The sequence below is a fragment of the Pempheris klunzingeri genome, chromosome 18, assembly GCF_042242105.1.
Source record: "Pempheris klunzingeri isolate RE-2024b chromosome 18, fPemKlu1.hap1, whole genome shotgun sequence".
In the NCBI taxonomy this organism is placed as follows: domain Eukaryota; kingdom Metazoa; phylum Chordata; class Actinopteri; order Acropomatiformes; family Pempheridae; genus Pempheris; species Pempheris klunzingeri.
In genome coordinates, this window is record NC_092029.1 from 2,393,077 (window position 1) to 2,416,665 (window position 23,589).

General features: G+C 43.5%; 3 protein-coding genes across 3 annotated transcripts in view; 2 read left to right on the plus strand and 1 right to left on the minus strand.

Moving 5' to 3' along the window:
* The first annotated feature begins 400 nt into the window (after positions 1–400).
* On the plus strand, positions 401–3,971 carry naa20 (N-alpha-acetyltransferase 20, NatB catalytic subunit). The gene is made up of 6 exons (XM_070849345.1): positions 401–489; positions 1,297–1,321; positions 1,402–1,492; positions 2,134–2,269; positions 2,578–2,723; positions 3,629–3,971. Exons 1-6 carry the CDS (start codon positions 437–439, stop codon positions 3,712–3,714), a joined length of 537 nt encoding a protein of 178 aa, XP_070705446.1. The 5' UTR covers positions 401–436; the 3' UTR covers positions 3,715–3,971.
* On the minus strand, positions 3,906–11,527 carry crnkl1 (crooked neck pre-mRNA splicing factor 1). Its single transcript, XM_070849344.1, has 14 exons — positions 11,358–11,527; positions 10,198–10,350; positions 9,891–9,982; positions 9,381–9,539; positions 9,042–9,208; positions 8,493–8,671; positions 8,167–8,337; positions 7,804–7,995; positions 7,441–7,500; positions 7,275–7,355; positions 6,504–6,743; positions 5,651–5,752; positions 5,320–5,568; positions 3,906–4,467 (listed from the first exon to the last, which is right to left on the minus strand). The coding sequence occupies exons 1-14, from the start codon at positions 11,403–11,405 to the stop codon at positions 4,075–4,077; spliced, it is 2,286 nt and encodes a 761-aa protein (XP_070705445.1). The 5' UTR covers positions 11,406–11,527; the 3' UTR covers positions 3,906–4,074.
* Positions 11,528–11,917: 390 nt separating this feature from the next.
* Positions 11,918–23,589, plus strand: part of cfap61 (cilia and flagella associated protein 61) — a 35,561-nt gene continuing 23,889 nt past the window's right edge. The window contains exons 1-14 of the mRNA XM_070849848.1: positions 11,918–12,060; positions 12,771–12,921; positions 13,100–13,176; positions 13,459–13,526; positions 13,609–13,729; positions 14,545–14,674; positions 15,861–16,055; positions 16,219–16,316; positions 18,226–18,265; positions 18,796–18,932; positions 19,066–19,192; positions 20,471–20,548; positions 21,314–21,520; positions 23,195–23,323. Of these exons, the coding sequence (XP_070705949.1) occupies positions 11,918–12,060; positions 12,771–12,921; positions 13,100–13,176; positions 13,459–13,526; positions 13,609–13,729; positions 14,545–14,674; positions 15,861–16,055; positions 16,219–16,316; positions 18,226–18,265; positions 18,796–18,932; positions 19,066–19,192; positions 20,471–20,548; positions 21,314–21,520; positions 23,195–23,323 (1,701 nt within the window). The remainder of the gene's footprint in view (positions 12,061–12,770; positions 12,922–13,099; positions 13,177–13,458; positions 13,527–13,608; positions 13,730–14,544; positions 14,675–15,860; positions 16,056–16,218; positions 16,317–18,225; positions 18,266–18,795; positions 18,933–19,065; positions 19,193–20,470; positions 20,549–21,313; positions 21,521–23,194; positions 23,324–23,589) is intronic.

Genomic DNA, 23,589 nt, shown 5'->3' on the forward strand with positions numbered 1-23,589 from the left:
AACTCCAAACGGAAAAAGAAAACACTGGTATTGAAAGACCTGCACCGTAAAAGGTTGTATTGCCACTGAAACAAGTTTTGCTGAAAAATAAAATACAGAAATTAAAAAAATGTGAAATAGATTTTTTCTTCATGTCACTTTTTTACAGCAGCTGTCATCAATCTTCATCCTCTGTCTTGCTCCAAGACAGTTAGTCTTCCTCTGATAGTGTGACGGAGGAGCGATCGATGCCACTAGAGCTGGAATAAAAAGAATCAATGGCAGCAGTCCTGTTCTTGTCTTGCTGACTGATGTGTTCAGGTGCACATCACAATCATTGTACAGTGTAATGGCTCCGTGTCAGCAGGGGGCGCTGCTGTTTGTCCTCTTGCCTTTTAAAATGAGCCGATCTGTGGTTTCCTCTGTGGGGTGAAAGGACACAGAGCAGCAAGCCAAGATGACAACATTAAGACCGTTTACATGCGATGATTTATTCAAATTCAACAATATGTGAGTGAGGTCTTGTCACGTTTACCGTACAGGTGCTCTAGCTGAACCAGCTGTCTGATGATTGTGTGGTGAAGTTATCTGCATCCTGTTTGTGGTGTGCAGCAGCGTTAGCAGGCTGCTAACCTGTGTGACCACAGAGGGGCTGCAGGCTGGGAAGCTGTGCCAAACTCCGTTAAATAATTATCCAATTTAGTATTCGCACTGGCGTTAGAAAAAAATCAATGCTTATTAATACTTGATTGAAATACCTATCGAATTGGTAGTGTCCTCTGGAAACATCGGCACACATTTAATTAGTCAACTAACTCTCATTCAGTAATAATTGGAGTGAGTTTAGCTCCTTATGCTAGCTAGTTAGCTAGCTGACCTAGCCGAGCACATCAGCTGTTTTGTGTCACCCTAAATGAATATGATGGTGTTTGGTGTGTTTACAGATAAACTCTAATGAAATTATATGAATCTGAGCATTTTTTCACTTCAGTGTTAAATGACGTGAAATAAGGAAACTTGTGAATATTCCATTAGGCTTACAGGCAGGAAAGAATGCTGTGCCAAACTCCATTGAATAATAATCCAATTTAATATTCCCATTGACTTTAGAAAAAAAAGAATAGTTATTAATGCTTACTTGAAATATCTAATGAATCCTTGGTATTCTCTGGAGATATCAGCTTACATTTAATTAGTCAACTAACTGTCATTTCAGTAATAATCCCATAAATGTTCCATTTGGTTTGGTCTGATATTAAGATATTAATGTTGTTGTAGAGGACTTGTTGTTGACTGTTTGTCTGTTCTGTCCAACAGTAACCTGGACCCCCTGACAGAAACCGTATCCTTCACAAATAGAAATAGAACAAACATGTGTGTGTGTATTAAAGTCAGTAGTTTATCTTGACCTCTGACCTCCAGTATGGGATCCCATTTTACCTGCAGTATCTCGCCCACTGGCCGGAGTACTTCATCGTGGCCGAGGCTCCAGGTGGTGAGCTGATGGGCTACAGTAAGTGCTTCTGCCTTATTGTCGTCAAATAATCTGCATCGGGCTCCTCGTGAGCTCTTCATCACCGAGAACCTGCTGCATGATGTATCAAGGCAACAAAATGTGTAGTCAGAAAACACAAAAACAGGCTGTAAATATATATAGAGTTGTAAAATAAAAAATAATGTAGTTTATATATATTTTCAGAAGGATACAAGCAGACAAGTGTATTTCCCTAAATGTGAACTACTGCTTTAAATATATTTCATGTCAAGTCACAGAAAGTCTGGATTTTGTTCAGCGACTTAAAAAGATAAAAATGTTTTTATTCTCTGCAGCAGTTTTCATTTATGTTGGTCATTTTCTTGGTTGTTATCACATCACAATCTGCTCCTGCGCTGATATTAATGATCTTCTGTCCCTTGAATGGATAAAAAAACTGAGGAAAAGTGTCCAGTTCAGGAGCTTTGGTCACGTTACATTTACAGGTTCAACCTTTTAGTCCTTTAAAGTCAGGGAAGTTTAAATTTGACCCAGAGTGACAGGAAATAGGCCCGTTGTGCATCACATTTAACGGCGAGGCCCCTTTAAATGTGTGTTTCTGTGACTGCTGAACATGAACCTCTCTTTGAAGCTCATGTGACTCGTTGTTCTGCCCGCAGTCATGGGGAAGGCGGAGGGATCCGTGGCTCGGGAGGAGTGGCATGGTCACGTCACGGCTCTGTCCGTCGCCCCGGAGTTCAGAAGGCTCGGCCTCGCCGCCAAACTCATGGAGATGCTGGAGGAAATCTCCGAGAGGTTGGTATCCAGCCTGTGGTCACTGAGAGCAGGCTGGACTGATGATCTGAAGCTGGAGTCAGCAAATACTGTAACAGAACCACGTTTCAATGAAGCAGAAGCTGCATTCGAGCAACACTGAATATTTTATCTGTTTGTGTTGGGATGTTTAACAGAATCTCTAAAATCTGATGAATTTGTTCTTTAAATTTAAATTCCTCATTTGCACATACAAAGCCATCAGACTCTGAGGGGTTTTTAAGGTTTAAAAGTCTCCCCTGCTTTTATTCTGAAAGTCCCCCTCTCTGATGAGCTTCCTGCTCTCACAGGAAGGGCGGCTTCTTCGTGGATCTCTTCGTGCGCGTCTCCAACCAGGTGGCGGTGAACATGTACAAGCGCCTCGGCTACAGCGTCTACAGGACGGTGATCGAGTATTACTCAGCCAGCAACGGAGAACCGGACGAAGACGCTTACGGTGAGACGAGTTCTTCCATCTAAAGCCAGAAGTTTGTCCCCTGAAGAGAAACATTTAAAAAAACATGGAGGTTCCATTAAACAGCATTTGGGTGGTAATTTAGATGGAAGAGATGTGTTCAGGTGCTTTTGTGAAGCTTGGAGCTGAGCTGTGAAAAGAGAAATAGTGTTCAGAAGGTGAGGATGTAGTCTGAGAGCACCTTAACAAAATGTTCAGCATTTAAAGGAGCAGTTGACTCAAATTAGAAACCATTTTCTCACTTGAGTGGTTTGGATTCTTGCAGGTAGTTTTGGTTTTATTTGCAGAGGTTTTGAGTTTTAGTTTTAGATAGTTTGTGCTGCTTAAAGGATTAAAAAAAATACCAGCAATGTGTTCCAGGAAACAGTATCCCTGTTCTCTGGATAATCCACACAGCGCGTCACATCAGGAACACTGTGGGTAAAACACAGATAAAGTCAGAGCTGAGTAGACGAGTCATTCTAGATTCTGGAGAGGAAAAAAGAATTTGAGACATTCTGAGTCACAAACTCGAGAAAAATATTGTTTTTGTCACCATATGACTTTAATTTGAAAGGTTTGAACAACCTTGTCTGTAATGTCTCTTCCAAGCCTGGATGTCGCTAATATTCTGGGTTAGAATAATCTGAGGTCGTCCACTGCCGGCCGGCTGAAAACCCGGCGGGCAGCGTGTTGAGGTTTACTGACAAAACAACAAACCCCCACTATTATTCTTAATTAATTACTGAAGCTGAAAAGCTCACAGGCTTGTATTTGTGTCCATAATGCTGTAAACTAAAGGTGGACGTGTTTCTGTTGAGCTGTTAAACAACCGTTTGGCTCTTTGACACGCAGCAGGAGAACAGACAGGCTGAGAACTGACCGTCTCTGTTTCCTTTTCCTGGCAGACATGAGGAAAGCTCTGTCCAGGGACACGGAGAAGAAGTCCATCATCCCGCTGCCGCATCCCGTCAGACCAGAAGACATCGAATAACAGTAACCTGTGGCTCTCTGTCTCCTGATAATCACACTGTACAGACCGCTGACCATTTCCCAGAGCTTAGCTGTAGTCAGAGAGCCACTGATTGTACATTTTGTTTTTTACATTTCCTGAACGCTCGAGTGCCGATTCAGCTTCATTTCCTGTAAATTAACATTTGCTTAAGAAATAAGACGACAGGCGAGTTTGAATGGATGCGTGTGTAATGGCACAAAGACAACATGGTCATACAATAAAGACTCGTGAGCTGCTTTTGTTGTTTTTGTTAGAAAAAAGAAGAAAAAACAGTAGAAAAGTCAGTCCAGATGAACATCCCTCCTCCCCTCGTGTCTGAGCAGGAAACAAAACAAGAATCTAATCTTCATCTCCACTCCTCTTTTTCGCCTCTTTCTCTCCATCATCATCGCCGTCACTGTCGCTCTCGCTACTACTACTACTACTACTGCTGCTGCTGCTGCTGCTGCTACTGCCGCAGTCGTCGTCTCGATCGTCGTGCTCCTGTCCCGTCTCGGTCTCAGTGTTTCCGGAGTCGTTTTCCGGCAGGGTTTCAGGAGGAGTTGGGGCTTCGGGGGAGGGCTGTGACGTCGTCTCTTCAGCCATTTCATCGTCCTCTGGAGCGCCTTTGTCCTCGTTTCCCACCTGCTGCCTCTTCCACATCTTGGCCATGGCCAGCAGTTTGAGGTTGGGCTGGTTGGCGGCGTCCTCTGGGAAGATGTAGTCGTAGTACTCCTCCCAACCGGCGTCCGACTGGAAGAATCAGGAGGAGAGAGTGAGATTAAAGCCTGAGACTAACAACCATTACTGTGGATTTACAGAACAGAAAAGCAACAGATGCTCATATCTGAGAAGCTGGAACCAGAAAAGCTTAATTTCTTTTTGGTTCAAAGTGACTGGTAGTTAGTAAAAGTGTTGGAACTGGTCCAGTAGATCACCTCAGCCAGCAGCCACCAAACGGGCTGCAATGGCTGCAACTGCACCTGATCACAGTAGGTCCACTAAAAGAGCTTGTTTGATCCACTGACAGGCTCAGATTGTTATTCTAAGTGTGTGACAGCATCATGGAAAGGATCCCTACAGAGAGAGACCTGGAAGATCCTTTTGGTTTAACCACAAACAGCACACACACCAGACTACATTCACTAAAACAGGGATTTTACATGGGAGTTGCTGATCAACTGCTGCCTTGATGTTTATATGTTATTGTGTGACTTTGGTGATTTAAAAGATTAGTTTAGATCCAACACAATATTTGTGTAACACACAACAAGAACATAAACAAATCAATCGAGGCAGCGTTAGACCAGCAACTCCTGTGATCCAAAGTCAAAATGACTGTTTTTGTCAATGGAGTCTGGTGGGTCATGTCATCTTTTTTACATTTGCAAAACAACAAATCCTCAAATTTGGAACTTGGAACTAAAGAATGATGGACTGAATAATTGATGGATAATGGTTGGTAATTAATATTCTGCTCATTAATCAGTAATATAATAATATAAAGGACTGACTGACTGGTTATGTATGTTTTTAGTGCTCTAAAGAAAATAACATCTCTGTAGTGCCAAATCTATGAATGAACAATGAGACCTCCACACTTACCCCGTCCTCGGCCGTCAGCTTCCTCCTCTTCTTCACCTTCTCTGGCAGCAGCTTCCTGACTCTCTCCATGGTGCCGTCGGAGCCGAACTCCTTCTCAAAGTCCTTCCAGGACTCGAGCAGCATCAGACGCTCCTCCTTCTCCTCGCAGCCCCTCAAGCCCTTGTTGGCCTCCTCGAAGATCTGCCGGCACTTCTGCAGCCTGTCGGGGCCGTCGATCGACAGCTCGAACTTGGCGTAGCTGATCCAGACCTGCGTGGGAGGAAGAGGAGGACGAGTCAGTGACAGGTCGGCCGGACGTCGTCGCGTGCATCAGTCTGAAAGCTGCTCTCACCTTGACGTGCTGCGTGCGCTGCAGCAGCCTTTTGTAAAGGTTTCTGGTGTTTCCAAACTCCTCCTGCTCGATCTCAAAGTCAATGTAGGACTTCCAGAGCACCTGAGAGGATCACAGACACAAGACGCTTTGAAATGATCTACAGCTGAACTTCTACGTGCAGAACAAACTGCTCCTGTTACTCATCTCTCAGTCATGAGGTGAAGACACAGGAGGAAAGAGGCCACATCTGTTTCTGCGTCACTCTGATTTCATGTGCGTCTAAAGGTTATTAGATAACTTTCAAAGATAAACTCATGATTCACCAAGAAAAGATCTTGGTCCATGATGCTCAGTATCTTACTCTGATATTTAACATTAGATGTGGAGCTCAAGGGGAAACTTTCTTACTCAGATCCACACCTTCTGTTGTTACCCTTCACAATAAAAGCCCCAGACAAACACTAGCTGTTCATCAGAAGGAACTTAAGTTCACTCAGATCCTTTCTCCTGTTACTGTCTGCTGCACAGAAACTTTTTATAATAATGCAGCTTTTTCTCTGATTTGTGAGAATAAACTAAATGGGTTTCATTTGTATAAAAACAAAAAGCAAAGTGAAGTAATCTGTGAATGCCGAAACACTAACAGTGATAACTACCACAGCACGCCTAATGTAATCTCTCTCTGTACGGCCGCACTAGTCAGTCGTCTTTAGTCACGTTTGTTGCTGCATTTTAGGTTTGAAATCATTAACACCATCCGTACGAAACAGACATTGAGCCTCACTGCTGACTTCTCTAACTTCATCAAACAAATGGACAGAATGATCCACATGTTCGGTAATATTTCAGACTGGGTTCGATGAATCGGCACCTCTGGCATGTCCAGTCGTGGCTGCCCGATGGCGAGTTCGAAGATGCCGCGGGCTCTGTCGACGTCTCCCAGGATGGTCTCCAGCTCGGCGAACTTGATCCAGGTGGTGCAGTTCTCTGGAATGAACTCCAGGTATTTCTCGTACAGCTTCCTGCAGCGGTCGAACTCGCGCAGCTGCAGCTCCAGCTCGATGTAGCCCTTCAGCAGCTTGTTCTTCGGACATTTACCGATCGCTGTTCCCTGAGAGGAGAGACGGAGAACAGATCGGACCGAGTTCATCATCATCGTCCTGTTTCTGTCTTTTAGGATTAAACACCCACGTGTTAGCTCGAAGCCGCTCCTGCATCTTAACTACATCTTTTTATACTCTTTCATGCTGCTTGACTGTGTGTGACAGTTGTTTTATGGCCTTTCTTAAAAAAAAACAATCGTCTCGTGTACGTGTAATTTTCCTCTGTTGTCACTGGCGCTCAGCAGCAGCAGCAGTAGGCTGAGGTGAATCTTTGAATAGTTCCCTGTGACTATCGAATAGTATTTTTGGTTGAAAAGCTAAAATGAAACATTTACCTGATTAAATAAAAGGAAAACTAAAAGTTTGTGGACAGGGAACATGTATGTAAATGAAACACTGCTAATGTCAGAACAGACTAACCTCTAATATTCCCTTAGATTCATCAGGATGTTTCTTTCTGGTCTCTGTGTGGATCTAAACGTCCACAAAGTCAAACATATATATATATATATATATATATATAAAGGCTGAAATCTTACCATGACTTTTCTGGCTCCCTGCAGGTTCTTCTGTCGGATCTCAAACTGAGCGTAAAGCAGCCAAATCTTAGCAAATGTGAACTGAAAGGAAAACACGAGATGATCAACACTGGTACTCTTATATTGTCTGGAACAGCATCCTGTTTTAGTGTCAAATCTGAATTACCTTTTTATGTGGGATGAGGTCCAAACAGGCCTGGTACACCTGCCTGGTTCTCTCAGGATCCTGAGAAAACACAAATAATCATCAGCATCATCATCATCATCATCATCATCATCTTTAATGACGACATGACCAGCTCATCACTGTGAGTCCAGAGTCAGTAACCTCAACATCCCACTAGAGTCTGGAAACAAAGACAATATTATCAGGAACATTTGGAGAACTTATAGAACTTAAAATGTAATGAGAAATCTTCATGTGGTCATTTTATATTAACCACTAAATGAATTTATAGAAAACGTGTTCTATCCTGACTCCTCTCTCATTGGTGTCCAGAAGAGAAATGAAGGTTAACGGCACACTGACCTTGATCTCCAGCTCTTCGTACAGGGCGTAGTTGATCCACAGGTAGATGTATCGCTTCCAGTGTCTCTTCTCCTGGATGGGGGGGATGTTGGCGATGGCTCTCTCGTACACCTCCCTCACCGTGTCGGGGTCGGCGTCGTTCTCCACCAGGCGGAGGTAGTCGAACCACGCGTCGTAGTTGTGTGGGTTCGCCTGGCGGGAGCACGAAGTGATGGGACATCATACAAACACCCTTCTTTTGATATATTCCATCTTAAAACAGGACAGTAACATAACTCCTCATGTTACCACTGTGAACTTCCTCCTTTCAAAGGTTTTACTGAAATGTTGCTGTCCCAAATAGTATCAGTATCTTCTAAATACCTTCACTTCCTCCTCATACTGGAACCTTCGCTTGCTGACGATGACGTCCTCGATTCCCCTCCGGTCTCCAAACTTCTTCTCGAACATGGTGTAGTACTTGAAGAGCTCCTGCGCCTGGTGTTTAGGGATTCTGTCCAAAGCGTACTTGTAGATCACCCGAACACGTTCAAACTGGAAAAGAAGAGACGTTTCATTCCATCACAGCCAAACACAAGTCTGACGCTACTTCTGCACTGGAAGGACGATGATATCAACATTTTTAAGAACCCTCCAGCACAACAAGGAAGGTTTTAAGTTGGTTTTGTTCTATACTGGGAAACACAAACCTCTTTCTGAGTCTCCTCAAACTTAGCAAAGGCCACAAAGAGGTTTTCGTCCACATGGTCCTCTCCGAAGAACTCCACCGACCTCTCGTACACCTTCCTGCCGTGAGCGATGTAGCCGTGCTTCTCTTCAAAACGAGCGTACTTGATCCAGTTCTTCACCTCGGGGTGAACCATGACGAGTGCAGCGGAGTTAAGGAGTCTTTACATCACGAACAAACATCATCTCAAGGTTCCCAACACGCAAAGACCGTCACACATCATCTACTGACTGCAGCCGATACAAGAACAGTTGTATCCCTCCGCTGACCAGACGAGTTACGGTTTACATCCATGTAAGTCCAGACTCATAATACATGTAATGAAGACTTTCAAGGAATTTATTAAAGGGCAAAAAACACCAAATCCTGTCTGGTTCCAGTTTCTCTAGTGTTAAGATTTACTGCTTTTCTCTGGTTTATATCACTAAAAAATAAATATCTTTAGGTTTGTCAGAGAAAATGAGATGTTTGATGAATACTAAGTCCACAAACCTGGAAAACAAAAGGATATATTGCTCATAAATGGTGCGGGCTTTGTCCACTTCCTTGTAGCGCAGCTCAAAGTTGATGTAGGAGTGCCAGGCCTGCTCATCAGGCTCCCACTCCATCCAGCGCTCAAACACCTGCCTGCAGCCGGCCACGTTCCCCAGCATCTCCTCCATATAGGTGTACTTGTACCTTTAACAGGAGAGGAGTCAATGTTAAGAAAGCAGAGGTGGATATTAGAATAGTCATAGTAAAAAAAACATTGGAAGTATTCTGCAAACACACACCAAAGATCCTCCATCTGCGCTTATGTGGAGCCCTGAAGAGGCTTTAAGAAGCAGCCATATGTTCATGTCATTCATACCAGAACTGGTTGACTCGTGGGAGGATGGTGATGGCTCTGTCCCAGATGTTGCGGGAGTGGTTCACCTGCCGGCTCTTCATCTCCATCTCGGCATACTTTAGCCACAGAGTGATGTTGCGGTGATCGACGTCCAGCGCTCGCTCGTAAATGGAACGAGCCCTGAAACCACAGGAGGTGTGTATGAGGTTAAACCGCACAGCAGAGACGTGTGAGGGACTTTTTGGGGACACTGTTCTAGCAGAAACTCTTTGAAAAAACAGGCTTAAATTACCTGTAATATCAAACAACAATAAACAGTAGAACAAAATGCTACAGATTCTGGTTTGTCACTTGGATACTGTTATTTAAAAAATAGAAATCTGTGGGCAAACAAAAACCATTCTTCATGTGATGACCCACTTAAACAGAGCACTTAGGAAATACACACATTATCATCCATTACATTGTTGTGATTTTCTAAGCCTGACAGTAAGAAACACGTCTGATGACTTTGTGGCTACAGATCAGTACCTCTGGATCTCCTTCAGGCTTTCCTCCCATTGTGCGTATTTTATCCAGTTGCTGATGACAGTGCGATTCTTTCTGATGTTGTCCTCAAACCCCTGAAAGAGACGGCATACAGCGAGTTACTCGTGTTTCTTTAAAGCCACAACACATGTGTGTTTGAGAAAGCATGTATAATCACATGATCCCACACTTTTTAATTAATTATACGTGGCTTTGGACAAGTATGAAATTAAAAGGTGTGTTGAAAACCCCTTTTTCATAGTCAGGTGTGAATTGTTTTGGTTAGAAAACGAAAGATGAGAGTACTTACCTTCCTTTTCCTGAGTTTGTAGTCGTTCAGCTCCTCTTCATCAGTGATCTTCTGTTTGGGTGGAGGTGGGAGAAGTTCCAGCTCCCTCTCTTTGGCCTCCCTCAGCAGCTGCTCAGCAGTGATCTGAACCTCTGCTGGAGCTTTATTCTTCACCTGAAACACAAGAAGAAGCCCTTTAACAGGATGTCGCTCCAGTCATGAGCGTGATGTCTTCATATTTTTAGCCCCTAACATAATGATCTCTCTTACCAAGTCATAATTTATAACATAAAACCACAACCAAAGCACCAAAGCATGTTTGTGTGTATTTAAGCAATATTATAAAAATATGGAAAGAATGAATGTTTATATGAAAATACTGGCATCTGCAACATGAAGACAGATGTAATGTGTCATCTGCAGGAGTGGAGGACATACAGAACATATATAAGAAACACCTTCATACAATAGTGTAAACTATCATCAAGCTACTCTTGTCAGCAAACTGTCCAGGTTTGCTCATTTATTCTATTTGAATGCAAGAATCCTGTCTTTTTTATAGAGAATTTGCACTTTGTTTGCAACGTAATACTGAACTTAAGGTGTTATCTTTATTTATACATGTTATTTCGACACTGTCAGGGTATTTATTGCCTTATAAAGCCTTGAGCTTGTCGCTTGCATGTGCATGACACAAACATTACTCCTTTCTTACTACTACAGCATGTAACGCTTGTAAGCAGCTAATTCAGCATGCCGCCTTAGAAATGTTTGTGTCACACTACGTCCTCGGAAAAAAAAATGCCTTCACGACAGCCTACTAGTATTAAATCCATAGACACGCACAGGAATAAATTATATGACAATAAAAAACAGGAACCAACACAAAGCGCAGCATGTTGGAGAAATAAAACATGCTAACACAAACTCTGTTAGCATGGACAGGAGAGGCAGCTAAACGTTAGCTGTTAACTAGCCGAGCTCATGTGGTGTTCGTCAAACTAACTTTAATGCCCTTAAACAGTGAATGACTGTATATTCTCATTAGAGATAAAAGGATTTGGATCTGGCACAAAAAGTTCGCTCCATTAAACTTCAGCTAACGTTAGCGCTATCGCTAGCTGTTAGCATTAGCTTAGCCGCAGTCAGCTAACGGCTCTTCTGTTGACTTATTTTCTTACCTTCGCCACCTTCGGTATCCGCTGTTTGCCTGCCGCCGTGGACGCCATTTTTCTGCCGGCAGGTTTAGCTACGACAAAACTACGAAACTTAACTTATTGAAAATGTTACGACAAGTTCAAAACTACAACGAAAAAAGCAACGAACCAAACGTTTTGGTCCGTGTAGCGCGGGCCACCATGACAGTACCCAGCATGCCCTGCGAGATTTGTTACTATAGCTACGGAGTTCGTTACAGGAAGTGTTAGCATACAGTTTGTATGTAGCGACGATTAATTTAGCTTCTAACTTCTCCCAAAAACTACAGAAAGCTCACCAATAAGACCAACTGTGCAGTTTATTAGTGGTACAACCTGTGGCAGGTAAGTTGTTCTGGGCTGGCAAACATTTACACTGTTTCTTTAGCCGTTTTCACTTTTTTTTAACTAAGCTAGCTTATGTCGTTTCTGTTGTTACGCTAATGTTGTAGTTGTTGTAATTGTTGCATGTTCTTGTTCTCGTAGCTGAACTGATTCTGTTTTGTTACATTTTTTATTTTTATTAAAAATTAGTCCAAGTGAAGATGAGGACCATAACTTCAGCCGGTGGCCAAGAGGAAGCTGTGACCGCCAGGAGGAGCGAATCAGCGGACGCTCAGGGGATTGACAGCCTCATCGGCCCCTCAGCGACGGAGGTGTTTGGGAGAGTCAACGTGATCCAACTTCTGTAAGACAAACAGTGTTTTTCCTTTAATTCACCAATTAGTGCAAACACATAGAGACAATATCAACATACAATATTAACAACAGATGATATATGTTCATTTACAAAACATAGAAGGACTTAGATAAGTAACAGGGGCTAACATGTAAGGAAATAATATATATCTAAAAAGTAATAACTTATTTTAAGAGGAAAAATAGACAACAAAAAGCCATATTTAACCATATTTTGGCTAAATGATGATGTGTTTATATATACATACTGTATATATTCATCCACACATGGTCATATTGTCACGGCTGGCTCCTAGGCCACAACAAAGGAGGAGGTGCAAGAGAAGCCTTACTGTCAATAAAGACCATTTTATTATAGCAACAATGAGCATGGGTGGCTGGATGTGAAGAGAGGGCTCTGGTTCCACAGGCTGGCCCATATATCCTGGTACACTGGCCAGGTGTGCCAGGTTAGGTGATTACATGCTGCGCCCAGCCAGGGACCTGCAACAGAAAAGAAAGAGAGAGAGACGACCAAGGCTCTAGGGCCATAACAATATATATATATGACCACATGTGCGGATGGTGCTTTAAGATGTTTGTATGGACTTATTTTGATGCTTTTCTCCCACTGAAATCTTTCCCTGTGAGTAATCATAGTAATGATCTTAACATGATTCTCTGGCTCTTGTTTCGTCTCCGCTCTCCTTCACTTTCCAGAGAAAAAGCCAATCTGGCCGTGACTCTGGCCAACGAACGGCATGACATTCTGGCCCACGCTGCCTTCTTCGATCACCCTGTTGGAGACCTGGTGGATCAGTGTCACTGGGAACCTTTCCTGCAGAAACACTTCAGCGCCGAAAAATGCACAGTCCGTATAATGCATGAACACAGACATTCGGATGCTGCGAAGAGCTGATAATACTGTTAATGCAGGCTGATGCTTTTTAATCATACAGGATCACATGAATCTTTGGCCTAAAATGAAAAACAGGTGAAATGAAATTGACACCTGGAGAAAACTGGCAAAATTATCTTTTCCTCTGCAGCCGATGAACACACTCTTCCTCCACCTTTTTGTGGCGCAGCCGCATTTTGCCGCCGCAAGTGCGAAGGAAATAATGAGGTATGAAAAAATAAGGATCCGTGGTCTTTTTTGAAAAGTTGAGTGAAGCTGGTAAATCAGAGTTTTACAGCATCCGCTCATCTGGAATATTTACTTTCCACATTGAGAAATCATCAGAGGAAAAAATACATCTGGCAGTACAGTAGATGTGTTGTGTCCTGTAGCTGTCATAGACATCTGGATTGTAAAATGTTACTATAAATTGCACAGATTACAGACTCCTAGAGGTCAATGCAGTGTCTGAGGAACATAATTCCCCTGTTGTTGTGCCTCTTTCTGCAGGGCCGTCTTTAATGCAGTCGCTGAGCTTGAATACATCTGCCTGGTCAGCCCGAACACTGGTGGTTTAGGTAAGGAGCTGCTTCAAACTCATTGTTAATTATTCAAAATCAACTTTGAAAAGACTGAGTGTTGTGACTGCTGTTTGTCCAGAGCCGGCGCTGGACGAGGTGTTTGAGCCGCTGCAGCGCCTGACTGACCCCGGGCCTCAGTGCTTGGCATTAATCTGCCACAGACAGACGTTCTGTCCGAAGCTTCCTATCCGCCCAGCCAGGTGACTTCAGCTGATTCCTCCCCACTGTGATAATATCCACCTAGAATCACAGTATGCTGCTGTGTAGCTCATATACGAATAGTGCAAAGAAAAGGGCCTAGAAAAGGTGGAGATCAAGGTGGTGGGCATGTATGTGAACAACTGTCAGGTCAGGAGCCCACTATCAAAACTCAAACATGTACTTTAACAGTCAAATATTGTGCCCACATTTCATCAGAAGCACACGGTGTGATGATGATGATGATGCATTTGTCAGAAGAATTCAATGGATGTGGATCCATTTTGCTGTAAGTGAGTAAAGTTAAAGCTGCATTCATTTATTTTTTGGCCACTCGGTGGCAGAATAACTCCGCAGTAAACTGGAGAACACACAGTCTTGACACACCTCACGAGGTCCTTCAGGCTGCCATGTTCACAAACAGCTGCCTATTTACACATCTAGAGGACATGGAGTAAGTTCATCGTGCTATCAGAGTCCTGTGTGTGTCCGCCTCATGAATAGAAGTCCTCTCTCCATCCAGCTCGACATCAGCCAGGCCCACAGATGAGAATATGTGGATCTTCAGCTGCTAAATGTTCCACTTTCTTCATTAGCTGGTCACTAACTTTGACCATCTGGCTCTTAGATCAGAGCTGGTTGGCTGTTGTTGCAGTAAATGTGCTGTAAAACCAAAACTGTGACCTAAAAGAGGTTAAAAAGTTTAGTAAATCCGCTGAGTTGGTGATAATTACTCGTGGGTTAAGCACCTTTCTTGCCACAGAGAATAACTTGATTCATTATGCCGTAGACAACATATTGATTCTGTACATTTCAGGGTTGAAGATCATGACGACATCTTGCGCATATTTGAAGAGCAGAGAAAAACCCTGTCGGTGCGCCGGCCGTACTGCCTGGCAGACCTTATCGAGGCACACAACGAGGAGAGCTACACCGCTGTTTTTGAGGTTTGTTCCAATGTTTAGCCCCTCTCTCACTTAAACACACAGAATTAATTGATCTTAGCCCCCCCCATGTCATCCACGGAAGCTATCAAATCATCCCTCCTGGATGTCTGAGCTTATGCGAGTCATGTGATTTGATTCCCGTCATTTCTGATCCACTGATCCAGCCAATAATGTATTAGCAGCTCGCTGATGGTGCTTTGACTGATTGTCACAAACCCCCGCTGGGATCCGCTCCCTCGGGACCTGGGAGACGACAGATCTGCTCTCCCCTCCCCGCCAGTCGGGCTGACATGTGTTCACGGCAGCATATGGCAGATACGAGCTGATACTCGGCCAAGACATGCTCTCACTGAACATATTGTGTCCAGACATCTGAAGCATTTGGGGCTTTTTGTCTGAATATGTTTTGCACTCAGAGAACAAACAGTCAAACATTGCCCCAGAGGGTTGGGCTGCACACTCTGCCGTGTCAAGCTACAAAATATGTCGTTCAAATGTTCTCTGGAAGGTTATTTTCTTATCTTAGTAGATGATGATCAGCGTGTCGACTTCTGCTTTCTGTGTGCAGATGCACGATTTCAGTCCAAACTCAAACCAGCATGAGAAGCAGTAGCTGTTTCTAAGCCCAGATTGAAAAACCTTCAAGATGATCAAGTTCTACAACAATATTTATGTTTTTAGAGACAAAAAATATGTATCTCCATATATCACATGATGTTTATCAGCAGGCGGAGTTTGTTCAGTTTAAGGCAACGTGGACATGAAGGTGATCTGACTGAAAGCTCCAAAAACAGCCACTAAATGGACATTTCAGTCTTCAATTCATGTAATACACTTGTTCTTTAATCTGCAGTTTAATCACAGTCTGTGTGTTTTATTTATCAAGCCCACAGTATATCACATTCCTAACAAAGAGATTATTAGGATATTTAAAGCAACAACTACGTAGTAGGCATAAAAACAATAATGAAGTGGTAAAAAGAGTCACAAATAAGAGCACGAATAGTCAAAATATGCACAGCAGTAAAGCACTGGCAGTGGAAAATACTAAGAAAAAGAGTTTTAATATTATAAACGTGAATTTAACTAGATTTAGGTAATCATGTGATCAGTGTGGTCACTGAGATGAATGCTGCTGGTTGAGTGATCTTTAGTGATCACGCTGACGTCTGCGTGCTCTCCACAGAGTGACGGGGTCGCCGTCGGCTTCATCGCTGTCACCTCTGACGTGGATTTGAAACGTCTCCACAGCAGCTTTGATCTCAGTGACTTTAATGGTTTCTACAAACAAATTCAGCACAATGAACCTGCCGCTCAGTCCCACTCAACAGAAGAAGGAGAAGAAGAGCTGGGAGATTCCCACAGATCCGATTCACAGCAGGTAACTGAACTGAACTCACTGGTCGGCGTCTGTCAGCTAAGATTTTTTATCAACACAATTCCAGTCATGATTATGATGTAGAGATTAAAAAACAAGAGCTTTTAGTCTTTATCTTTTGCCCTTTTTGCTGTTTTCTTTGCTGTTTTCGTCACTTTCATCTCAGCAGGAGGAGACACAGTCCACTGGAACAGAACATTCTGCAGAGAAATCCAACGCTTTCTGTGTCCAGTTGTTTGTTATTGACAAACATTTTGAAATGAGGTGAGGTTTCAGTATGATTGGAAAAGCCTCTCTAAAATCAAAGCAGCCAGTATTATGTGTTTTTTCATATTGTCAGTAAATCCCATGAAAAGACCGAAGCCAACAGTGACTGAATTTACTAAACCAGTATTCTATCACTTCTCCCTCTGTGCCATAGAGCTCCATTATTGTCCAAAAACTATTTATTCCATTCCTGTACATCACTCTTCTTCCTACCCCCCCCTGCCGCTGCACACACCCCCACGGCTCGTCACGGGGGGCCTGTGAAACTGCCAGGCAGCCTCCCGCTAGGCCGAGCTCGTCTCTGGCTCCACCTCCTTGTGATCTCTGGGCTCCGTTGCTCTCACTGAGACTTGGATCGCACCAGACACAACACCTCTCAGCCCCGCAGCCCTCCTCCCAGCCCACTCCCCCACGCTCACTGGGAGAGCCACTGGTTTGCTAATCTCCCCCAAATGGAAATGTTCTCTCTGCACTTCACTCCTTCTTCTTCTGACTTCACACGATGTCTGTAACTTACTCTATACTGTTGTAGGATACATCCTCCTATCGAACATGGACCCCTGCTGGTACGTCTCTGTGTTTTCAGTATCCAGACAAAGACGTTAACTGCTCGAATCCCATTCAAGTCACTGGTACTTTCCTACTGTGCTGCAAATGTTTCCCGCCCGTCCGACACCCCAGCCTGTCCACTACGCTCTGCTGCTCCCTCAGCACAACAGACTCCAGCCTGTTTGTTCCACAGTGGAGCTCCCCATTGACTTCAGAAACTGCACACATCTTCAGGCTGAACACTCACCTGTTCTCACGGCACCTCTGGCCATAATAATGATAAAAAAAACTCTTTATCTCTTATTGTTTCTATTTCAAAGCAGTTCAGCTCATTTGATTAATTTTAATATACGCATGGTTCTTGTATCCACATGGTTGACTGTACTTCTCATAAGTCGTTTGGGATAAAAGTGTATTTCTGTAATGAAATGAAATATACAGACGAACCAAAGGGCCTGGAGCTGAGAGCCACAGAGACGGTGGGGAAGTCAGAATGACAAAAACAGGACAGACATGTTTGGTTTTGGTCTTTTCATGGGATCCAGTGACGGATAAATAGGTAGAGCGGTGGCTGCCTTTTCCTTCTATCTCATCCCTAAACAGCCTGGAGCTCAAAAAGCACTTTCTGCAGCCCTTTGTGTTGTGACGAACTGAGGAAATCAAACATTGGGAATTAAACCTTCCAATTTTGACTAGAATTCCTGAAGGTTTAACGTTTTTTGACATGTAACACAATGTTTAAGCCGAGCGAATCGAAATACTGCAGCATGTTGGACAGAGGAGCTCATTTGTTGTATTTAAGAGTAAAAAGTGGCAGAAGATGATTAATGCTGTCTGCTGCAGGCAATTCTCTTTTGAAATGACATGCAACAGAAGCCAAGGAATGCTTTTACCTGATGTAGTTTCTATAATTCACACACATCAAAAGTCAGATACCACAATAACTATATTTAAAAAGTTCCCCACTAAACATTTCCTCACTTTTCTAAATGTGTGGCGCTGCTGATGGCAGCCGTCCAGAGTTACATCAGTCATATGCCATGTTAAAGCAGGGAGAGTGACTGTTAGTTGGCTCCCGCTGAGCTCCCCTCGCCGCCGCCTTACCTCCCAGCTGTTGCTGAATATGAAGTCGAGTCGCTTCCTGCGGAGAGTGAACATGTTATTAATGAGAGCTGCGCTTAAAGTGACAGCGTGACAGAGCTGAAGGCGAGAAGTTGAGCTGGAAGCAGCGGGCAGATTGGTCGGCCAGTTGTTCCGCCACAGTGATCACCAGCTTTTGGCAAGCCTGGCTCTGGTTCTGAAGTTGGCACTGACACATATTTTCACTTAACTTCCCCTTTTTCTTCTTCTCTTCCAGATCAGCGGAGTTTATTCCATATATATTCAGTCTTTTCCAAGTGAGTACCATCTTTGACAGGTCATGGAATTTCTGGGAAGTCATAGAATTGAGAATCATCTATTCCAAACAGGGAAAGTCAGGGAATTTACTGAGTTATTGTGGCAAGTCACGGAAAACTAGGGAGTTTTGTGCATCTTAGATATAAGATCAGATTTGTTCTTTAATATTTTTCTATTCTGGGTTGTTTCTGGTTTCATATGCGTTCTGATGAAGACATGAAACCCAGAGGACCAGAGTCTCAGATCTAAAGTGTGTCTTTTATGTCATGTTACATTTCTAAATCATGGAAATTCAACTTTTTAGTCTTGGAAAATCAGGGATGCTTACAGCTGCACAAACAGACACCCCTGTGTCTGTGGAGTGATAACATGTATAGAAGAATGAATCAGGATGTAATTGTAAAAAGCAGAATTCCTTTACACATCAGGTGGGATTTTAAAGTTATCTCTTAGGAACAACATTGATTTCCAGGTTTTTATTCGTCATGTATTGAACATAAGTGATCAGTGAAGTGTGCTTGTCTGTCAGGACCTGGACTTCTGCATCGTCACTGTACCCACTGAGACCTCTGAGTTCCAGTTGCTGCAGAGCTTCCTCAGGGTGCTGCCCTTTGCCCCCAGCTCGCTGCCCTATGAGCTCTACGTCCTGCCCCGCGCTCGGCCCAGGTGGGTCAGGTGTACTGGTTCTCACAGGCAGCACCAGCAGTCAGATCAGGGTAGACTTTGGCCGTGTTAGTGCTGTGGGGAGAGGCTCCTTTACACATGTCTCCACCTGTAACTGACAGTGACGTCCTTGCAGGGATGTGAAGGTGAGGGCGGCCGTGGTTGCAGACCGGCCGGCTGTCTCTGATCTGGTGAAGGGTCTCAGACTGAACGAGTGCCTCCTGCAGGACCTGGACAGCTTCTGTGAGACCCGCAGAGACTCGGTCAGTCTGCACACACTGACACCAACACCCCCGGGTGTCACTGTCAGCCACACTAAGCACCGCTTGTGTTTAAACAGGGAGAAACGTACTTCCTGTCCTGTAGTTCACAGATCCTGTTTTTGTCCACTTGTGCTGATACAGTTTCCCTCAGTTATCTCTGAGCTCACAGCAGTGAGCACCATGACTTCTAGTATTACCCTGGGCTTTGCCTCTCAGGCTTCAGGCTGCCCTGTGGTGGAGCTCGAGGCCATTTGCAGCCTGAGAAGAGGACTGCAGTCACTACCATGGGCTAAAAAAACACCCCAACGTAGTTATATGTTGATATGAAAAAGACTCTGAAGTTGAACATCGATCTAATTCAAATCCAACTAGAGCTCTTTCTAGTTACTTTGTTCTGGGTGTCTATTAATGTACTAAATATAACTTTAAGTAAGCTTAGTGCATTAATACAATACTAAGGATTCAGATTTTTATTGGATTACTGTTATTTAATTTCATCATGATGTGTGATTTGCTAGATTGACGTATTGATGCAAATGCAGGAAATGGCAACCACATACACACACCAGTTCTTACACACAGACTGTTTTAAAGAACTATTTTAAATGACAGACACCATCTTCAGGAAAAATCAGGAAGTCTTTGATATCGACTTTATTTTTTTGTTTGGCCCTTTTGGCTGGTTTGTCCCACTGACATAGACATTATCACCTGTGCTGCAGCCAGCCTCCAGGGGACAGTCCAGATGTTTTAAATTCACTTCTGACGAGCCGTCGTGTCATATTGTCAAACAGTCTCCAGTCCTCTCTTTAAATATACCAGTGTATTTACTTTATTTATGGTGAAGCAACCTGCTGCTACAGCTGAACCTCTCAACCTAATTCAGCTACATGGTCAGAGTTTGGAAATAATTTGATATCAAGGCTGAATAAATAATTGGGCCCCTTTTAAGTTGAAAAATTAAATGATTGTTTTGGACAATCAAGTGTGACTTGGGCTGACGACGACGATGATTGTCTTGGAATAATGAGGGGTGTCGCACGTATGCCAGGGAACAGATTGGTGAGAATTCAGCTGAACGGATTCTTCCTCTCTGACTGACACCCCAGCTGTCACTGCTGCAGCTCCAAAACTGATAATTACATCTCAAATGAGAATGCAGCCACTTCATGTGTATTCATGGCTCCAGACTGACACAAGAAGGTGCTGCAGCTCATGCTCAAGTCACCGCTCACACGTGCATGCACATGTGTCTCGTCGTGTGCTCTTGTCTGTCAGGATGGGGTGCCGCTGCAGGCCTTCGTGCTCCAGGTGCACGGTCAGGTGGTGGGGATGCTGATCATCAGAGACGAGCAGGTAGGTGCAGACTGTAAGGATCAATAAGGGCTGAACTCCTCTGGAGATGTTTTACTTTTAAGAAGAAACATTTAAAAAAAAAAAAAGATAATAACACTGAAACAGTTCTTCATTGCAATGTTAGCATGGGGATGAGTTGCATTATGGGAATTGTAGGATCCAGAGTTTTTGGCTGGTTATAAAGTAGCAGAAGTAGCCTCAGAAATAATAATAATCCTCTTTTAGCACATTGTTTGACAACATTAATAATAATCAGTATCTTATTACTAAAATTCAACGACTGTTGGTCAGACAAAACAAGCAATTTGAATATGTCGCTCTGGGATATATGATTTATTTCCTGTTTCCTGACATTTAATAGATTATTGCTGTTCTAAAAACAGCTAAAAGATGAAAATAATCATTAGTTTCAGCACTTTCCTCAAACAGAAACACATTTCCTGTAATTCAGTGAATTAACTGTAATACAACTGAAAATAAAGTTAATATAAAATAAAAAGAAGCAAAAGTTTACACAGTATTTGTCTGATCAACACGAGCAGGGCTGAAGAAATGTCTGCTGATGAGGAGAAATCAAGAAAGAGTGTTTTGATGATAATCTAATTCAAACAATTTATGCTCCAAGTTTTTGTTTCTAATTACCTTAATGGTAAAAACAAGGGGATTTTATACAAAAGGAAAACCTCAGATACAAATATTTGTGTTGCTCTCTCACAGAGTTTATCTGCAGAAGACTGACTTCACTGTTGAATGTGTCTTCGTCAGGACATCGAGTACCTCCGTGCCCACTACAACATTGAGAACTTCATCTATTTCAGCCACCACCGCTACGAGGAGCACGCTCACATACGCCACTTCGTCCTCGATCCCTCCTTCCAGCGCTTAACCAAACACTTGTTTAAGGACGTCCTCCGGCTGGCCCACAAGTCCTGCCTGTACCACAGACTCTACCCCTCCCGCCACAGCCAGGGGGTGGGTGCACAGGGACCTTCAGGCCCTCACTGGCCCCTCATCACTGAGCCCCCTCCAGCCTCTGTGCATGCCTGCTCAGATGCACATTGTCATTAGCAGAATGGTCCTCAGTTCACACACTGCAAAAAACATCCTTCACACCCACATCCAGTGATGATGTCAGTTTCACTTCTACAAAATTCTGAACACAGATTGTGTGAATATAAATTCAGGTGACTCAGAGATGAAAGAAAAGAAAATTTAATCAATCGTCATTTTGTTCAAAGCCAAATTCACAAATCCGTGCTGGCAAAATCAGTATGTAGCACTGAAAAGCAGCTGGATGTCACAATTTAAAAACTGGTCAAATCTCATTACTGTCAAATAGCAGAAGGTAAAACTGCAAAATATATTGGACAGCTTGATCACAGTGATGTTTTGCATCATCTGTGATTATGAAAGTGCAGTTTAATAAGTAAGTTTGCTTTGCAGAAACTTATTCTACTGCAGCTTTATAGGAGCGGTGGTGTCACAGCCTTTAACAGCTATTATACAGTTACTTACTAAATGATTACTCATCCAGACTGGAGTTTCTGTTGTGATATTCATCCTCTGCCCTGGCAAACCTCATCCATAGCCCTTAAAGGAAAGCTTCAGTATTTTCAAACCTGGGCCCTGTTTTTTACATATTTGTGATTTTAAAATCATAAATTTCACTCAGTGTTATTCTAAGTGTGTGACAGCATCATGGAAAGGATCCCTACAGAGAGAGACCTGGAAGATCCTTTTGGTTTAACCACAAACAGCACACACACCAGACTACATTCACTAAAACAGGGATTTTAGAGAACAGGACTCAGAAGCTGCTGCTCTGCTGCTGCCTCACAGTAACACAAACTAACTAACCAATCGAAGCAGCTGTAGATCAGCAACTTTAAAATTTGCATTAAAAAAATCGATATTTTTACGAAGGTTTTGCAGTTTTGGCAGAGATGATGATGATGATGAAAACATTTACATAACATTACATACTGTGGATGCAGCCACATCACAAAACAAGTCCAGTTTAGCTAAAGTAGCCACACCATGAGTTCATTTCAGTATTTATTTGTCATTAATGTCGATCAGGCTTCATCTGTTTTTAAAAAAAAAAAAAGTAAATTTTGCCTCCTTTTCCTGTGACAAAGAAAACAAATCTATCTCACAGGACTCTGTTCATCTTGTTCGTGTAAAAGCCTTGTAGCTTTCAGCAGGTCATTTTTTGCAGTGCGGCCCTCAGCAGGCTGCTGTCCCCGGGGCCGGGGCAGCAGGTGCCGACAGCGCTGCCAGCTCCACCTCTCCACACCATAATAAGACGTTTCCTCAACGTGTAGAGGCCTCCACTTCCTTTGCTAATTACCTTCCACAGACAAGCACCAGATTGGGAGACGATGGTGTGCAGATAGAATAATGGCAGAAGATAACTAGAGAATTCTCTGTGTTCAGGCAGTCGATGAAGCACTGGATGATGTTTTCCAATCAGCTCACATCACTGGTTCAGACCTTGCCATCATCTAACCTCTTCACCAGAGCTCATTATCGCCCTGTTGTCTCCCACTTTCTCCCCAAGTCCCCACACTGATGCTGTTTAACCTCTGAGGGGATTCTTCTCTCTCTAAGCCCACTGACACTGTGCCCTTCTTCTTCTGCACCCAGAATTCCTGCGTCCACCATCTGGATTTTGTCCTGGACTGCTCGGTCCCCGTCCGCCCGCGACGCCAGATCATCTACCCGCTGGAGGAGCTTGGCACCGACGCCCCTTCCAGGCAGATCACCGAGGACCAGGTGGGCACGGCAGCAGCTGGCTGACAGGGAGCAGCCTGCCAGGGAATGTAGATTAGCTGAGGGCTGCTGACAGAGGGAGCACAGCAGGGTGTTAATGTGACCACTAGGCGGCGCTCTTTCTAAAGGGAGAAGCAAACTCCAGTACAAAGGGGCTTAAAACACAGTATGATGGAATGAACATACATCCAACATTTATTTCTCACACGTTAACACAGATATGACAATCACAATAAGTCCTGTGTTCATAAAGGTTAGAAGGTTCAGAT

What these genes read in the sequence shown, in the direction of transcription:
- naa20 (XM_070849345.1), top strand. Translation starts at nt 437, where the DNA reads ATGACAACATTAAGACCGTTTACATGCGATGATTTATTCAAATTCAAC. An exon ending in TGGTGAGCTGATGGGCTACA is followed by an intron (nt 1,493 to 2,133) that starts GTAAGTGCTTCT and finishes TTCTGCCCGCAG; the next exon opens with TCATGGGGAAGGCGGAGGGA. An exon ending in CTGGAGGAAATCTCCGAGAG is followed by an intron (nt 2,270 to 2,577) that starts GTTGGTATCCAG and finishes CTGCTCTCACAG; the next exon opens with GAAGGGCGGCTTCTTCGTGG.
- crnkl1 (XM_070849344.1), bottom strand. Translation starts at nt 11,405, where the DNA reads ATGGCGTCCACGGCGGCAGGCAAACAGCGGATACCGAAGGTGGCGAAG. An exon ending in CCGCACCATTTATGAGCAAT is followed by an intron (nt 8,672 to 9,041) that starts ATATCCTTTTGT and finishes ACTCCGCTGCAC; the next exon opens with TCGTCATGGTTCACCCCGAG. An exon ending in ACCTCATCCCACATAAAAAG is followed by an intron (nt 7,356 to 7,440) that starts GTAATTCAGATT and finishes TTTTCCTTTCAG; the next exon opens with TTCACATTTGCTAAGATTTG.